The 13,979-nt window shown below is 59.4% G+C and overlaps 2 protein-coding genes across 2 annotated transcripts in view; both read left to right on the forward strand.

The window, feature by feature from the left end:
* Positions 1–1,084: 1,084 nt before the first annotated feature.
* LPMP_250990 (hypothetical protein) lies at positions 1,085–4,777 on the forward strand (the record flags this gene model as incomplete). Its single annotated transcript, XM_010701366.1, has 1 exon — positions 1,085–4,777. The coding sequence occupies one exon, from the start codon at positions 1,085–1,087 to the stop codon at positions 4,775–4,777; it is 3,693 nt and encodes a 1,230-aa protein (XP_010699668.1).
* Positions 4,778–5,908: 1,131 nt separating this feature from the next.
* The window catches only part of LPMP_251000 (dynein heavy chain, putative), a gene marked incomplete at both ends in the record, with an annotated part of 14,154 nt that continues 6,083 nt past the window's right edge, over positions 5,909–13,979 (forward strand). Inside the window, one exon of the mRNA XM_010701367.1 lies at positions 5,909–13,979. This exon is cut by the window's right edge and continues 6,083 nt beyond it. Coding sequence (XP_010699669.1) covers positions 5,909–13,979 — 8,071 coding nt within the window.

Consider the following 13,979-nt stretch of genomic DNA (forward strand, 5'->3'; position numbering starts at 1 on the left):
CCCGATCTCTCTCTCCCTCTTGCGTATGCGTACGGTAATACGGGTAGCCCTGGTGTTGGTGCCATGTACCCCTGCAACGCCTGTCTGTACTGCCAACACGCATGCGCGGGTGGCTGTCGATGCTGTTCTGTTGTCGCTGTTGTGTCGAAGAGGGGGGAGGAGATATTTTCTCTTGGCCGTTCTCTTCTTTTAGGTTGTCATTGTCGCTCTTGACATGGTATAGACGGATGATAATAGTGAGTGGGTTTGCTGTGCCCCCTCCCCTCTCCTCATGGATCCACTATGCGTTGCCCTTATCCACTCACTCGGAGAAGAGGGGCCTCTGAGGAGATGCGTCTCCATCACCAACGCAAGGGCCAATGAAGAGGTGCAGTGTGGGCGCGACATGATCAAAGTAATTGAGTGAAGTGTGCACTGTTACGCTCGCACAAGTGCTTGCGTGGCTCTATGTCTCTGTGCACATGCGGAAGTCGATGAAGATGCCCTTGGCTGTTGCGTTTTTCCTGTGGTATGAAGTGTCTGGTGACGTAGTGGCAGCAAACCACCTCCCCTCTCCCCCTCCCCTTTCCCACAGCGCGTCCCGCTGCTTGGGTGCATGCAGTCACAATGCCGCTCCTCCTCCACCTCCTCCCTCCTCCGCTACACAATTCGTTGCCTCGCTTCGCCCACGCCCCATCAATAAATCACTGAAACACAAGAGGAGGTGCGTCGTCAGCTGAAGTCGGTGTTGTGTGCGCGCTTGTGTTTCTAATTCTGTAGGAACGCGGACACAGACACATACATGTGAGCTGGCATTGAAAAGTACGCCCAGCCTCCTCCTCAGCAACCGCAAGAGCACCTTTCGCCAGTTTCCTTTCCTTCACCGCAACAGCAGTGCCCGATGGCTCCTCGAGTATACATCATCGTTGAGCGTTGCGGTTCTTTCTCCCTCTCTCCCTCCCCTCTATCCATCCTCTCATACACGTGCAACCGCTAGAGAGCTGCGCATTGCTACACAGAGAGAGCGACACACACGCACGGACATAGACGCATAGATTCTTGAAAAGGCGTTTGTTAGACAAGGCAGGGGGTGAGGAGGCAATTCATGTCGGTCCTTCCTGTCGGGATAGACCGTGCTGCGATTCAGGAGCTGGAGGAGCTTTTCCGGTCCGCGGACCCCGCCAACACGGGTCTGCTCTCGTACACCGAGTTCGCCTATCTCATCCTGCGCAGCGGAGGAACGCAGGAGCAGGTGGACGCCTTGATTGAGCAGTTCGCCGGGTCGTCGCGTTCGCAGCGGGTGGTGTACTACGGGGCACTGCTGGAGCAGCTGTATGACTCTGTGGAAGCAGCTGCAGACGCGCACGCCGCTGTCGAAAATGGCGGTGCGAGACACATCTCAAGCCCGTTACTAAGGACATCCTCGCTCGACCGCGCCTCTCTCAAGCCGCCCCTTGATACGTCTGACAACTCTCCGTTGCCGATTCCTCCGGTACCGACCTGCGCCGCACCGTCGTCGTGGTACCCCCCACCCCCGCTAATGCCTGGCGGTGGTGCCACTGCTGCTGCTACTGCTGCTCCTCCTGACGTCATCGGCACACGTCGGCATGACGCCCCTCCTGCAGTGTCGTCCTGCTCACCATTCTACAGGTCGATCACACATGCCGGCGCCAGCGGCAGCGGCACCTCCACCCTTGGCTCGCGTGAGTCGTCCACTGCAACCCACGCAACGTACACCGCACTCCACGACCGTCAGCTGTCTCAACTTCGCAGCAACAGCAGTCGTGCCTCCTTCTCCAACCCGCCCAGCGGTCCGTCTTCTCCGTACTCCTCACGGTTTGTCGAGTTTGCGCTTCGAACTGCCACAGCGGCGGCGGCAGTGCCGCTTCAGCAGCAGCGACTCGGTCGCGCGCCGTCACGAGGCAGCACACACCCGAGCCTGTCAGCGTCCAGATCACGAAGCCGCGACGGCTTGCGTAGCACTGCTCTCACAGGATCGCCGATGGTGGGTACAGAACACGGTGAGAGTGCGCGGGCGCACAGTGCCATGTCGGCGCCGCACGGCGCTGCAGGCACTGGTCGCTACCCTTGCTCTCTACGTGTGTACCACCCGACATCGGCGGATATCGAGCGCCGTCATCGAGAGAGCTCCACAGAGCGCATGGTGCGCGCAGCAGTCGAAGTGAGTATCCACGGCAGATCGCAGCCCTGCTTCGATGCCGAAGGCCGTGCAGGTACAGGCAAGACCCACGAAAGTGAAGAAAAGCGCGGTTCAAGTGTTACTCGTGTGCCACCTGGCGCACAGCCCGCCGCATCGTCGTCTTCCGGTGCACCCGCGCTTCACTTTACTGCCACCCATCGTGCTAACCACACCGCTGAGCCGCGAGCGAAGAGCACCAGCGCGTCCTTCACCGAATATCGTGCAAGTGAATCGGACCTGTGTCATGTAAACCCTAGTGGCCACAGCAGTCACTGCAGCTCCGCCGCCACGGCATCACTTCTATCGCTGCGAGACATTTTTCAGCGTTACCTGGCGCCAAAATCGTCGCGTGACGGCACAGTGCTGCTGAGCGAGTTGGAGGAAACACTGACTAGGCGTGGGGTGAATGTACACCCGCTAGAGCTGGAGGCCGTCGCCGACTCGCTGGAGCTGAGCACGGTACCGGGGGCCATCGAGCGCCATGGCAGTACACAACAGCACCACAGCTTCAACACAAGCCTAAGCAGCAGTTTAGGGGCGCTGGTCGCTACGGCTGGATACACACATGGTGGCCCATCGCATCATTGGACGTCCGTCAATGCCTCTGGAATGGATAGCACGGACGCCTCCGCAACGACGGCGAGCCGAACCACCATTACCGGCGGTGCAGATCGAGCACTGAACCTGGTTGACTTTTGTGTGCTCGTCTCGCGCCTGCGCCCGGCGCTCATTCAACACATTCGCAGCCCCAGTGTGTGGGAAAGCATAACATCCATCGAAGCAGTCAAGGCACTGCGGAGATGTCAGCCTCCGACGGGCAACGACCGGCTGGGAGGTCGTGCAGTTGGGGAGGCCAATGACGGGGACAGAGACGACGGCGCCAGCATTGCAGACGTAACGGTGTCGCCTATGACCCCAACAACGACCGCTCCTGCGACGCCCCGGTCTACCACGTCCTCGTCGAGCCCGCAGCCACGCTCCTCCGCGCAGCATCATCGTCAGAAGCAGCGCTCTCTTGTGCGGCACCGTTTCTCCGACCCGCGCCGCTCACTGAGTGCGACCAAGATGCGCGGCGCGGCGGAATCGACAGTGTTATCCGCGGCGCTGCCCACGGCCCGCCAGCTCTCCGCCGATCAGCAGTTCTCCGTCGAGCACGCGCAGCATGAACCACAACGCAGTCAGCCAAGGAACGAGAGGGGCGACGACCACCATGGCTCTGCCAGATATGCACACCCAACTGTCGTTTCCCAACAGCGGCGCAGTGGGCTGCACGTACCGTCAATCACAACAGCTCCGCTACGCCGCACCAAGGTGCCTCTCTGGCAGGATGAACTGCGCGCCAGCGCACGCCGCAGCCACACCAGCGCCACTCACTTGCCGTCGTCCACATCACGGGGTAGCTCGGGTGGCTCAATCTCACCCGACGAGCGCCATTATCCGCAGGAGCCGCGATCGCGCTGCGCTGATGTTTCTTTCCGCAATCCCGCCAGTGATCTTTCCACTCGCGTCGTGCGTGAAGAGTGGGGTACCCGCCTCGCATCTCGTGATGCTGGGGGGACCCTTGCGCCTTCACCAACGACGGCATCGGCACAGTTCTCGCCGACGTGCAGGTCACCGCCGTCGCCGCCGTCAGCAAGCAAATGGGGGCTGCCTTCCTCGACGCTGGCGCCGCGCCTCCTGGAGGCACTTCAAAGCGCCTCGTTGGCGCTGCTGCGCCGCTGTACCCAGCTGGACAGTCGGCGCACAGGGCGCATTGCACCGAGTACGTGGCTACGCGTACTGCGAGAAGCTTGTCCGACTTTGACTGATGCAGAGCGACTCCGTGCGCAAGAATGGATTCGGGCAAGAGGGCAGGGGTCGGCCAGTGGCGACGACTACGCGGCAGTCGTAGAGGACATACTAACCGAGGCGAACCTCGCTCCTCTCAGCCCCGCGTCTGGCACGAAGCGCAGCGCCGTCTGGCGTGGTGACAGTACCGCAGCAACCTCGTCGCCTCACACCGACGCCACTCGGACGCACAGCCGTCCTCAAGAGCAAGGCACGGCTGGTACGAGGTCGCCGGTGCCACCCACGTCGGCCGTAAAGGGCGCCTCGACAGCTTCCAGCCTCTCTGCAACGAAGCCGCTTGCCACCGTACGCCGCAGGCCGAGGGGGCGCGCATCCGCCTCCGCATCACCCGATACCTCAGCGAGGGCTCAGAGAACTGACGCGGATGCAAAACGGCTGCTTGCGCACGAGCTGATGACCGCCTGTGGCGGCGACACTGAGGCACTCGTAGAGTACTTCCGGGCCTTTGATGTGGCAGACACGGGACTCCTCGACGAGCGCGTGTGGCGAGCCAGTTTGGAGGAGCTGTTTCGACGGACAGAAGGTAAGGAGGCGCCAGCATGGGTCGTGGGTGGGTGTGTGCGCCTCTCGCGTATGCCCCTGGAGATAACGGCTGCCACACCGTCGCAGCAGCGTGGCACACCACTGCCAGCTTCCCCTGTGCTCTCCGCAGCGCGCGCACGCGTCTCGCGCGTGCCACCAGCGATGCGCCACAGGTTGTGTGATTACCGCTACGTCTTGGAAGAGCTTGGCGTCCATGCCGATGGGTAAGAAAGGTGCCGCACCGCACTACTTCGTTCACCGCTCTCGTGCACCTCCTCACTCGTGTAAGTGGCGGTTTTCTTCCATGGTTCACCTGCCTCGATTGTGTTGCAGCGCTGAGAAGATTCAACAGTGTTTTCGCTCATTGAGAAATGAAAAAAAAAAAACCGATACAGCTGCGTCGGCAGAGGCTACAGACACGAGCGAGAGAGAGAAGCACATTCGGGAGCAGTGGGTATGCAGTACTGTACCGATCCTGCCCCCCCCCCTCGCTCTTCGAACAAGGACGGTTGCTTATCCCCCTCACCTGTTTTCCTCGGTTTGCATGCGTGCACCGGTACCGACACAGAGACCCATAAACACGCCACACTATGACGCTTCCTTTCAAACGATGCCTCCCCCCTCCCTCCCTCCCCCCTCGTCTGCTCATCTGCGCATACGCTTGGCTCACTCACTCGGGCATTACGCACACAATACACACGCCTCTCTCCCCGAAAAATAAAGCTAACCAAATGTGTTGTGCTGAACGTGTACTTAGCGTATCTATGCATGCACACAGACACACACACACACCGTGCTTTCATTCGCCCCCTCACCCCTCCCCCTACTTCCTGTCGTGCGTCTCCTGCTTGCCCTCCGTTGTTCGCCTTCGCTGTGCGTCCGCGCTCTTCTGCCACGTTGTGACGTCCGTGTGCACTCCTGGTGGGCGTAACACCCACGGTATTGTTCTTGCTCCGTTGGCATTGCTGCTGCTCTCTCTCTCTCTCGCGCGTGTGTGGGTGTGCCGATTCTCTGTCTTATCACCTACATTGAGTGACATACATCAGACGTGGTGCGCAGGCCCGCCTGTCTTTTCCCTGTTCGCCTGCCTGTTTGTCTGGTTAGTTGGGTCGTTTCCTCCCCACCCACCGACTGCCCTTGGAGCCATTCACCGCGCACTCACCGTCTGCTGCACGACTGCCATCATCGGACTGGAAGGAGAAGCAGAAGTCAAAACCTGAACAACGACCTGAGAAGAAGCGCACAAGCAGAACACGTGCCTCACCTACTTGCCTCCCTCTCCGGCCACCCGCATCGCCAAAAAGACAAATTAAATCGCCTTTTTCTTTTCCCTGTTTGGGCGACTCACTCACAGGCACAATGGAAGATCCACAAGTGGCGGCACTCGCTGCCCAACCCGGTAGCGCGTCTGAGGTGAACCGCCTCGTCCGCTCTGACCTCCGTCACCACTACGTCTTCTCGCGCCTCAAGGACTTCCTCTCCAACGGTGACGCTACCAAGGCGGATGAGTTGACGCGGCAGCTGGACCGAAACTTCACGGACGGATCGGCGAACTTCATGATCGTTCATGACCTTCTCCAGGGTACCGGCGCCAACACACTGCTGTTCACATATCAACCGGTGAGTGCCTCAGCCGCCGCAGACGTGGTGGCGGCCCCGGCCGCTGCAACGGCAGCAGACGCGAAAGCGGTCAACAATGGTGACGCTGGTGCGGCTTCGGATGCACCTGCCACTACTACTGATGGTGGCAGCGTGGAGGATGTGCTGCAGGTGTTGGACCCCACGAAGAGCAGCATCCAGCACATCACGAAACGTTTCGTCTACGCGATGCGCGCCAACACTGGCACGCCGATAAATGGCAAAGACTTGACGCAAGCAGTACAAGAGGTGTCGATGGGCGTCATGGGGGCGAACGTGCTCACCAGCTACGAGCACTTGCTGACGGAGGTGTACACGCCGCTGCTGAACCGGATGCGCCACTGGGGAAAGAACACGGTGGACCAGAAGAACCAGTTCATTGTCAACCTGATGCAGTACGCGGACCGCGTGAATGAGCTGCAGCAGCTGCAGGACGACACGCCGACGCTGGCCCCAGTGAACCAGGCAACGTGGAAGCATCTGCGGAGCGGCGGCGTCAGCAAGCGCGGCGGTGCGAGCGACGCGACGGTAGTGGCCAGCCTAGCGCAGACCATGGAGAGCTGGGTGCAGACAGTGAACGAAGCTGTGGCACGAGTGCCCAACTACGAGGCGGAGCTGCAGGACGAGCGCGCTGGCCCGAAGACGGAGAAAGATCTATGGAAGACGCGACTCGCCAAGTTGCGGCTGCTCGAGGAACAGCTGCAGCACGTCTCGGCCACACAGGCGGTGCAGTACCTCCGCGAGGCGCGCAACCCACTTGTGACGCAGTGGACGGAGATGGACACAAGCCTGACGGAGGCACTGGCGGAGGCACAGGAGAACGTCAAGTACCTGCAGTCGCTGGACACCTACTTCGATGTACTATACTCGTCCAACCTGCAGCGTATCATGACGATTATGCCGACGCTCATCACGAACATCCGCATGATGTACACCATCGCCCGTTACTACCCCACCCGCGAGCACATGACGGCGCTCTTCTTCAAGATCACAAACGAGATTGTCCTGGCATGCAAGCGCGCCATCAACCCGTCTGGCACCCGCTCGCGCATCTGGGACATGACGCACGATACCGCCTCACTTCAGGACCTGATTGGTCGCCTGCAGGCGAGCGCGAAGCTGAATGAAGTGTACATTAAGGAGTACCGCAAGGCGCAGGAGTACTTCCTCACCCACAGTGAAGACAGCGGCGGCCGTCTCTTCGATTTTGACGAGCTGCGCTTTCTCGGTCACTTCAATCTGTTCGCTAAGCGCGTGGACAAGCTCATCACTGTCTTCCGCAAGGTGGAGCAGTTTCGCCTGCTCAGGAGCTTCCACGTAGATCAGATGGCGAGCCTGCTGCCCCGCTTCGACGAGTACCTCGGCCACCTGCGCGGCAAAACGACAGACATCCTCGACGTGCACGACAACAATAAGTTTGACGTGGAGTTCAAAGTTTTCGAGAGTCGTCTGTCAGAGCTGGAGACGTCGATGCAGGTCGCCATCAACTCCTCCTTCGAGAATATTACGTCTACCGACAATGCCCTGCTCTTGCTGAAGAAATACCAAAAGATCCTGCAGTCCGAGACATTCGCGGCGGACCTGGAGTCGAAGTACCTTGTCATCTTCCACAGCTACGGCATGGAACTGGAGAAGGATCAGAAGACATATGAGCGCTACAAGGAGAATCCGCCGATGGCTCGCCACATGACACCGGTTGCCGGCGCTATCAGCTGGTCGCGCCAGCTTCTGCGCCACATCAAGGAGCCAATGGACAAGTTTAAGACGAACCGCACCATCATGGCGAACACGAAGGACAGCAAGAAGGTGATCCGGACGTACAACAAGGTGTCAATCGCCCTGCTGGAGTTCGAAGCAATTTGGCTGGACGCGTGGAAGCGCTCCATCGAGTCGAGCAAGGCGGGCATGAGTGCAACGCTGCTCGTACGTCACGACGGTCGGCTGTACGTCAACTTCGACAGCGAGATAAACCAGCTTATCAAGGAGACACGCTCACTGATGCTGCTCGGTGATGTCGATGTCCCGGCGGCCGCCAAGTCGCTTCTCATGCAAGAGCAGAAGCTAAAGGTCTTCTACAACGAGCTGACCTTCCTCGTGAAGGAGTACGAGCGTGTCATTGGCCGCCCTGGCGAGTCGAGGCGGTGCGCTATCATCGGCATTACCCGCCCTCTTCTGCAACCAGCCATCCAGCGGCTCGACGCGATCATTCGGCCTGGCGAGACCACACTGACGTGGACCTCGATGAATGTTGACACCTACCTGGAGCGCGTCCGCAACGCCATCAGCGATCTGGATCACCTGGTGAGCAAGGTGAACGAGACGGTGGCGCACCGCATCCAGTCAAACCTCAAGGCGGTGTCGTCAACGCTGCTGGTGAACCTTTTCGAGGAGCACGTCTCACTGGACCAGTTCGTGCAACTGCAGGAGCGCCATATTCGCCAGCAGTGCGAGGTAATGAACGTCAAGAACCGCGAGGTCGAGAGCGCCGTCGACGACGTTGTGGAGCTCATCGTGCGTTACAACATGGCGAACGCGCAGCAAGGCGTCGTGCAAACCGGTGGCACCAAAGGAAGTCCCTGCAGCATAGACCGTGGTGCCCCGACGTCGACGGAGATGGCGCCCGCGACGGGCGTCAACAAGTCCGTGATGGCTGCGGATGCGATGGATGGCATCACCCAGGAGAAGGTGCGGGTACTGAAGGGACACTTTCACCGCCTCACGTTCAAGGCCATTCTGACCTGCACGACGCGGTCGCTAAATCTGCTAAAGAAGCGGGTCGGTACGCACAACCGTATCGCCTTCCTCTTTTCGGAGACGCCTCTCTTCGACGTTGATGTGCAGCTGCTGAGCGCGGAGCCGTACCTGGTTCTGAGCCCCTCGCTCGACGAGGTGCAACTAACGATCAACCAGTGTGCGACGGCGGTGCTGTCGTGCAGCAAGTACATGACGCGCTGGCACTATTTCGATGAAGAGGGCGCGAGCTTCTACGAAGAGATCGCGCGAAACAGGGAGGTGGTGAAGGTGGTGCTGTTGCTCACGGGTAGCGTGCATGGGCTCAAGAAGCAGGTCATGGAGTACCTTGGTCATTTCTGCAAGTATGAGGCTATCTGGAAGGAAGACAAGGACGAGGCCTACGAGGGCTTCCTTCATGCAAACCCGACGCTAGACGACTACGAGGCAAAGCTTAGCGAGTACGTGGCACTGGAACAGGAGGTGAAGAGCCTGGCCCCGTGCTTCAACGTTGGAAGCCTCGCTCTGCAGAACAAGCCGCTGCAGCTGGAGCTGCTGCAGCGCATCTCCGAGTGGAAAGAGGTGTACATCAACAAGCTCTACGCTCAGGCGCAGCGTCAGCTCGACAGTCTCACTCTGAGGATGGAAGAGGAGGCGCATCAGCTGCAGATGCCGATTCCTGACCAGGACAAGCTGGAGGACCTGCGCGTGCTGATGAACACCCTGCGCGACATCCGCGACCGCGAGTCCGTCGTGGAGTTCCAGTTTCTACCGGTGCAGCAGTCGTACGCCCTCCTGCAGCGGTACACGTCGATCATCCCGAAGGAAGAGACGGACCGCGTCGAGGATCTGCGCATCAAGTGGCGCAAGCTGCAGAAGGCGGCACAGCTGCGGACGGACGACATCAACAACATGCAGCACGGCTTCAAGAAGGGCCTGACACAGGAGGTGCAGAAGTTCGGGGCGGAAGTGGTCGCGTTCCGAAACGACTATGACTCGAGCGGGCCGATGGTGGAGGGCCTGCCGCCGCAAGAGGCGATGGAGCGGCTGAAGCGGTTCCAGCGCCAGTTCGATGACAAGTACCGGAAGTGGATGACGTACATGGCGGGTGAGGAGCTCTTTGGACTACCCGTGCACAAGTACCCAGAGCTGGTGAAGACGAAAAAGGAGCTGGAGCTGCTGGATAAGCTCTACACGCTCTACATCAACGTGCTGCAGAAGGTGAACGGCTATAACGACATTCTGTGGTGCGACCTCGATTTTGACGCCGTGTGCGAGGAGGTCAGCGTATTCGTCAACCAGTGCAAGCGCCTTCCCAAGTCTCTGCGCGACTGGGACGCGTACGTGGAGCTCAAGACGATCCTCGACAACTTCATGGAGCTGCAGCCCGTCATCCAGGAGCTGAAGAGCCCTGCGGTGGTGGAGCGGCACTGGCAGGAAATAATGAAGGTCTCTGGCCACAAGTGGCGTACCGACCCGGACGTGTTCAAGCTGCAGGACCTCGTAGACGCGAATCTGCTGGTCGCTGCGGAAGAAGTGGTGGATATTGCGACGTCCTCAGCGCGCGAGGCGGAGATTGAGGCCAAGTTCCGCGCTCAGGAGGCGCTCTGGAAAGACCAGGAGCTGCACTTCAGCGAGTTCAAGCACCGCGGCCCCATCATTCTGAAGGGTGATGACACTACTATCATTCGCGAAGCGCTCGAAGAGTCGTCGTTAGCCGTCAACTCGATGCTCTCCTCACGCTACTGCGCCTTCATGCGCGAGAACATTCAAGGCTTCCTGCAGAAGCTGGTGAAAGTAAGCGAGGCAATCAGCCTGTGGACAGAGGTACAGTTCACGTGGCAGTATCTCGAGGCTGTGTTCGCCGGCGGCGACATCATGAAGCAGCTACCGCAGGAAGCGAAGCGCTTTGCCATGATTGACAAGCAATGGCAGAAGATCATGAACAAGGCGAACGAGACGCCCAACGTGATTGTATTTTGCTACGAGAACGAGCTGCTGCAGAGCCTGCCAACGCTCAAGGAGCAGCTGGACGAGTGCCAGCGCAAGCTTTCCCTCTACCTGGAGCAGAAGCGCAACCTCTTCCCGCGCTTCTACTTTGTGTCCGACACGGTGCTGCTGGAGATTCTCTCGCAGGCGAGCGACCCACAATCGATCCAGCCACACCTGGCCTCCATCTTCGATGGTGTGTCCGCCGTCACGTTCGAGCGTGTGAAGCCAAAGGCGGCTGGCGCGCAGCCTTACTACCAGGTGGTGGAAATGATCTCGGGCGAGGGGCAGGTGCTGACCATGCACGAGCCCACCCCATGCGTCGGGAACGTCGAAGACTGGCTGACGCGTCTCTGCACGGGCATGACGAGGACAGTACGCGAAGTGGTGAAGGCGAGTGTGACGGAGCTGCCGGCGCTGCTCACCAACACGGCCTATCTCGGCACGATCATCGATCGCTACCCCGCGCAGGTGGCGCTTCTGATGCTGCAGCTGTTTTGGACCGCCGATATGACGGAGTGCATCCACCGTGGTGTGATGCGGGCACGGGGCAAGGAGGCCGTCGCTGCCCGCTCGAAGTGCGATGCAGTCAAGAACTTCCTTGTGAACATCACCACGTCGCCGGAGCTGGAGAAGAAGCCGCTACGCATGCGCACAAACATTGAGACGCTCATCACAATTCAGGTGCATCAGCAGGAGGTCTTCATGGAGCTGCAGAAGGCCAGTATCAAGGACATCACACACTTTGATTGGCTGAAGCAGGCGCGCTTCTACTACCGCCCGGAGCGGGACGCAACGATCATCTCCATCGCCGATTCCGACACAGAGTACTGCAACGAGTACCTTGGCGTCAAGGAGCGCCTCGTCATCACGCCGCTGACGGATCGCTGCTACATTACGCTGTCTCAGGCGCTGGCCATGTACATGGGTGGCGCACCAGCTGGCCCCGCCGGTACCGGCAAGACAGAGACGACAAAGGATCTGGCACGCACGTACGGCAAGTTTTGTGTCGTCTTCAACTGCTCCGATCAGCTAGACCGCCATGCCATGGGCAAGATTATTCGCGGTCTGTCGCAGGCGAACGCGTGGGGCTGCTTCGATGAATTCAACCGTATCGACCTTCCCGTGCTCTCCGTTGTGGCGCAGCAGGTGAGTTGCGTTCTGCAGGCGCTAAAGCAGCACAAGGAAAAGTTTATCTTCATTGACGGGCAGGTGACGGACTTGATGCCCGGCGTCGGCTTCTTCATTACGATGAATCCCGGTTACGCTGGTCGCCAGGAGCTGCCGGAGAACCTGAAGATTCTCTTCCGTGGTGTGACCATGATGGTTCCAGATCGGCAGACGATCATGAAGGTGAAACTTGCCTCGCAGGGGTACAGTCAGGATGACCTCCTCAGCAAGAAGTTCTTCATTTTGTACAAGCTGTGCGAAGAACAGCTGTCGAAGCAGCGCCACTACGATTTTGGCCTTCGAAATATTTTGTCGGTGCTGCGCACGGCTGGTGCGGTGCTGCGCCGCAGCCCCGGGAAGGACGAGGAGGAACTCTTTATGCGCACCCTGCGAGACATGAACCTGTCGAAGCTGGTCTTTGAGGACATTGACCTGTTCGACTCGCTGCTCCGCGACATGTTTCCTGGCCGCCAGTTCGTGAAGGGCACGCACCCGGAGATTGAAACGGTTATGAAGAAGGTGGTGGAGGAGAAGGGACTCATCTACTGGACGCCGTGGGTCAGCAAGGTGCTGCAGCTGTACGAGACGAAGCTTGTGCGACACGGCATCATGGTCGTCGGCCCCGCTATGTGCGGCAAGACGCAGTGCTACGACGTTATGACGGATACACTGTCGCGCACGACGGTGCCGCACCAGCAGCTGCGCATGAACCCTAAGGCCATCACGGCGCCGCAGATGTTCGGCCGCGTCGATGTGGCAGGTGACTGGCACGATGGCGTGTTCTCGTCCTTGTGGCGCCAGGCAGTGCGGAATGCAAAGAAGAAGAATATCTGGATTGTCTGCGATGGGCCGGTAGATGCCATCTGGATCGAAAACCTGAACACCGTTCTGGACGACAATAAACTGCTGACGCTCGCGAACGGCGACCGAATTCAGATGAGCGACACGATGAAGTGCTGCTTCGAGGTCGAGAACTTGGCGAACGCCTCCCCGGCTACTGTGTCTCGCGCTGGTATTGTGTACATCTCCGACGTCATTCTCGGTTGGATGCCAGTGCTGGAGTCGCGGCTGCGCGCCACAATGAACGCGGATGGACAGATGCTGCCTCGGGACGTGGTGAAGCGCTGCCACCCGCAGCTCGCCGAGAAGCTGCTTGCCATCTTTCTTCCCATCAACCCGGAGACGAACACAGTGCCGGAAAGCTGCATCACGAACAAGATCGCCGAGTTCTACAGTCGCGAGTGCACGGTAGTGATGCGCACGTCGGTGGCCCACCTTGTCGAGAATGCGTTCCACCTCGCTGTTGCTCTCGGCGACGAGATTGGGGATGGCGCCGCCGTATCGCAGCAGCTGGCGGAGAAGATCTTCTGGTTCTCCATGTCGTGGTCCTTTGGTGGTACGCTGGAGCTGCAGGACCGGTCAAAGTTCGACCAGTTTGTGCGCAGCAAGTTCTCCGCACTGCCACCGCTGGCCGAGGGCCAAATCTTTGACTTCTTGCTGAACTGCAAGACAGGTGAGTGGGAGCCGTGGTCACACTACCTTGAGCAGTGGCGATACCCAGGCGACGACCGGCTCGACTTCTCCTCGCTGTTCATCCCGACCGCCGACTCGGTGCGGTTGCACTACCTCGCTAAGTGCAACTTCCTGCAGAACCGCCCCACACTCTTCATCGGTGTCAGCGGTACGGCCAAGACGGTCACGGTGGAGCAGTTCCTCGGCAGCATTAAAGCGCAGGACGAACAGAGCAACTTCCGAAAGGTGAACTTCTCCTCGATGACGCTGCCGCAGAACTTCTACAACACGCTGGAGGACATGACGGAGAAGAAGATGGGCTCGAACTACGGCCCGAAGAACTACGAGCGACTCACCGTATTCATCGATGATATCAACATGCCAGAGATCA

This window comes from Leishmania panamensis (genome assembly GCF_000755165.1).
Source record: "Leishmania panamensis strain MHOM/PA/94/PSC-1 chromosome 25 sequence".
In the NCBI taxonomy this organism is placed as follows: Eukaryota; Euglenozoa; class Kinetoplastea; order Trypanosomatida; family Trypanosomatidae; genus Leishmania; species Leishmania panamensis.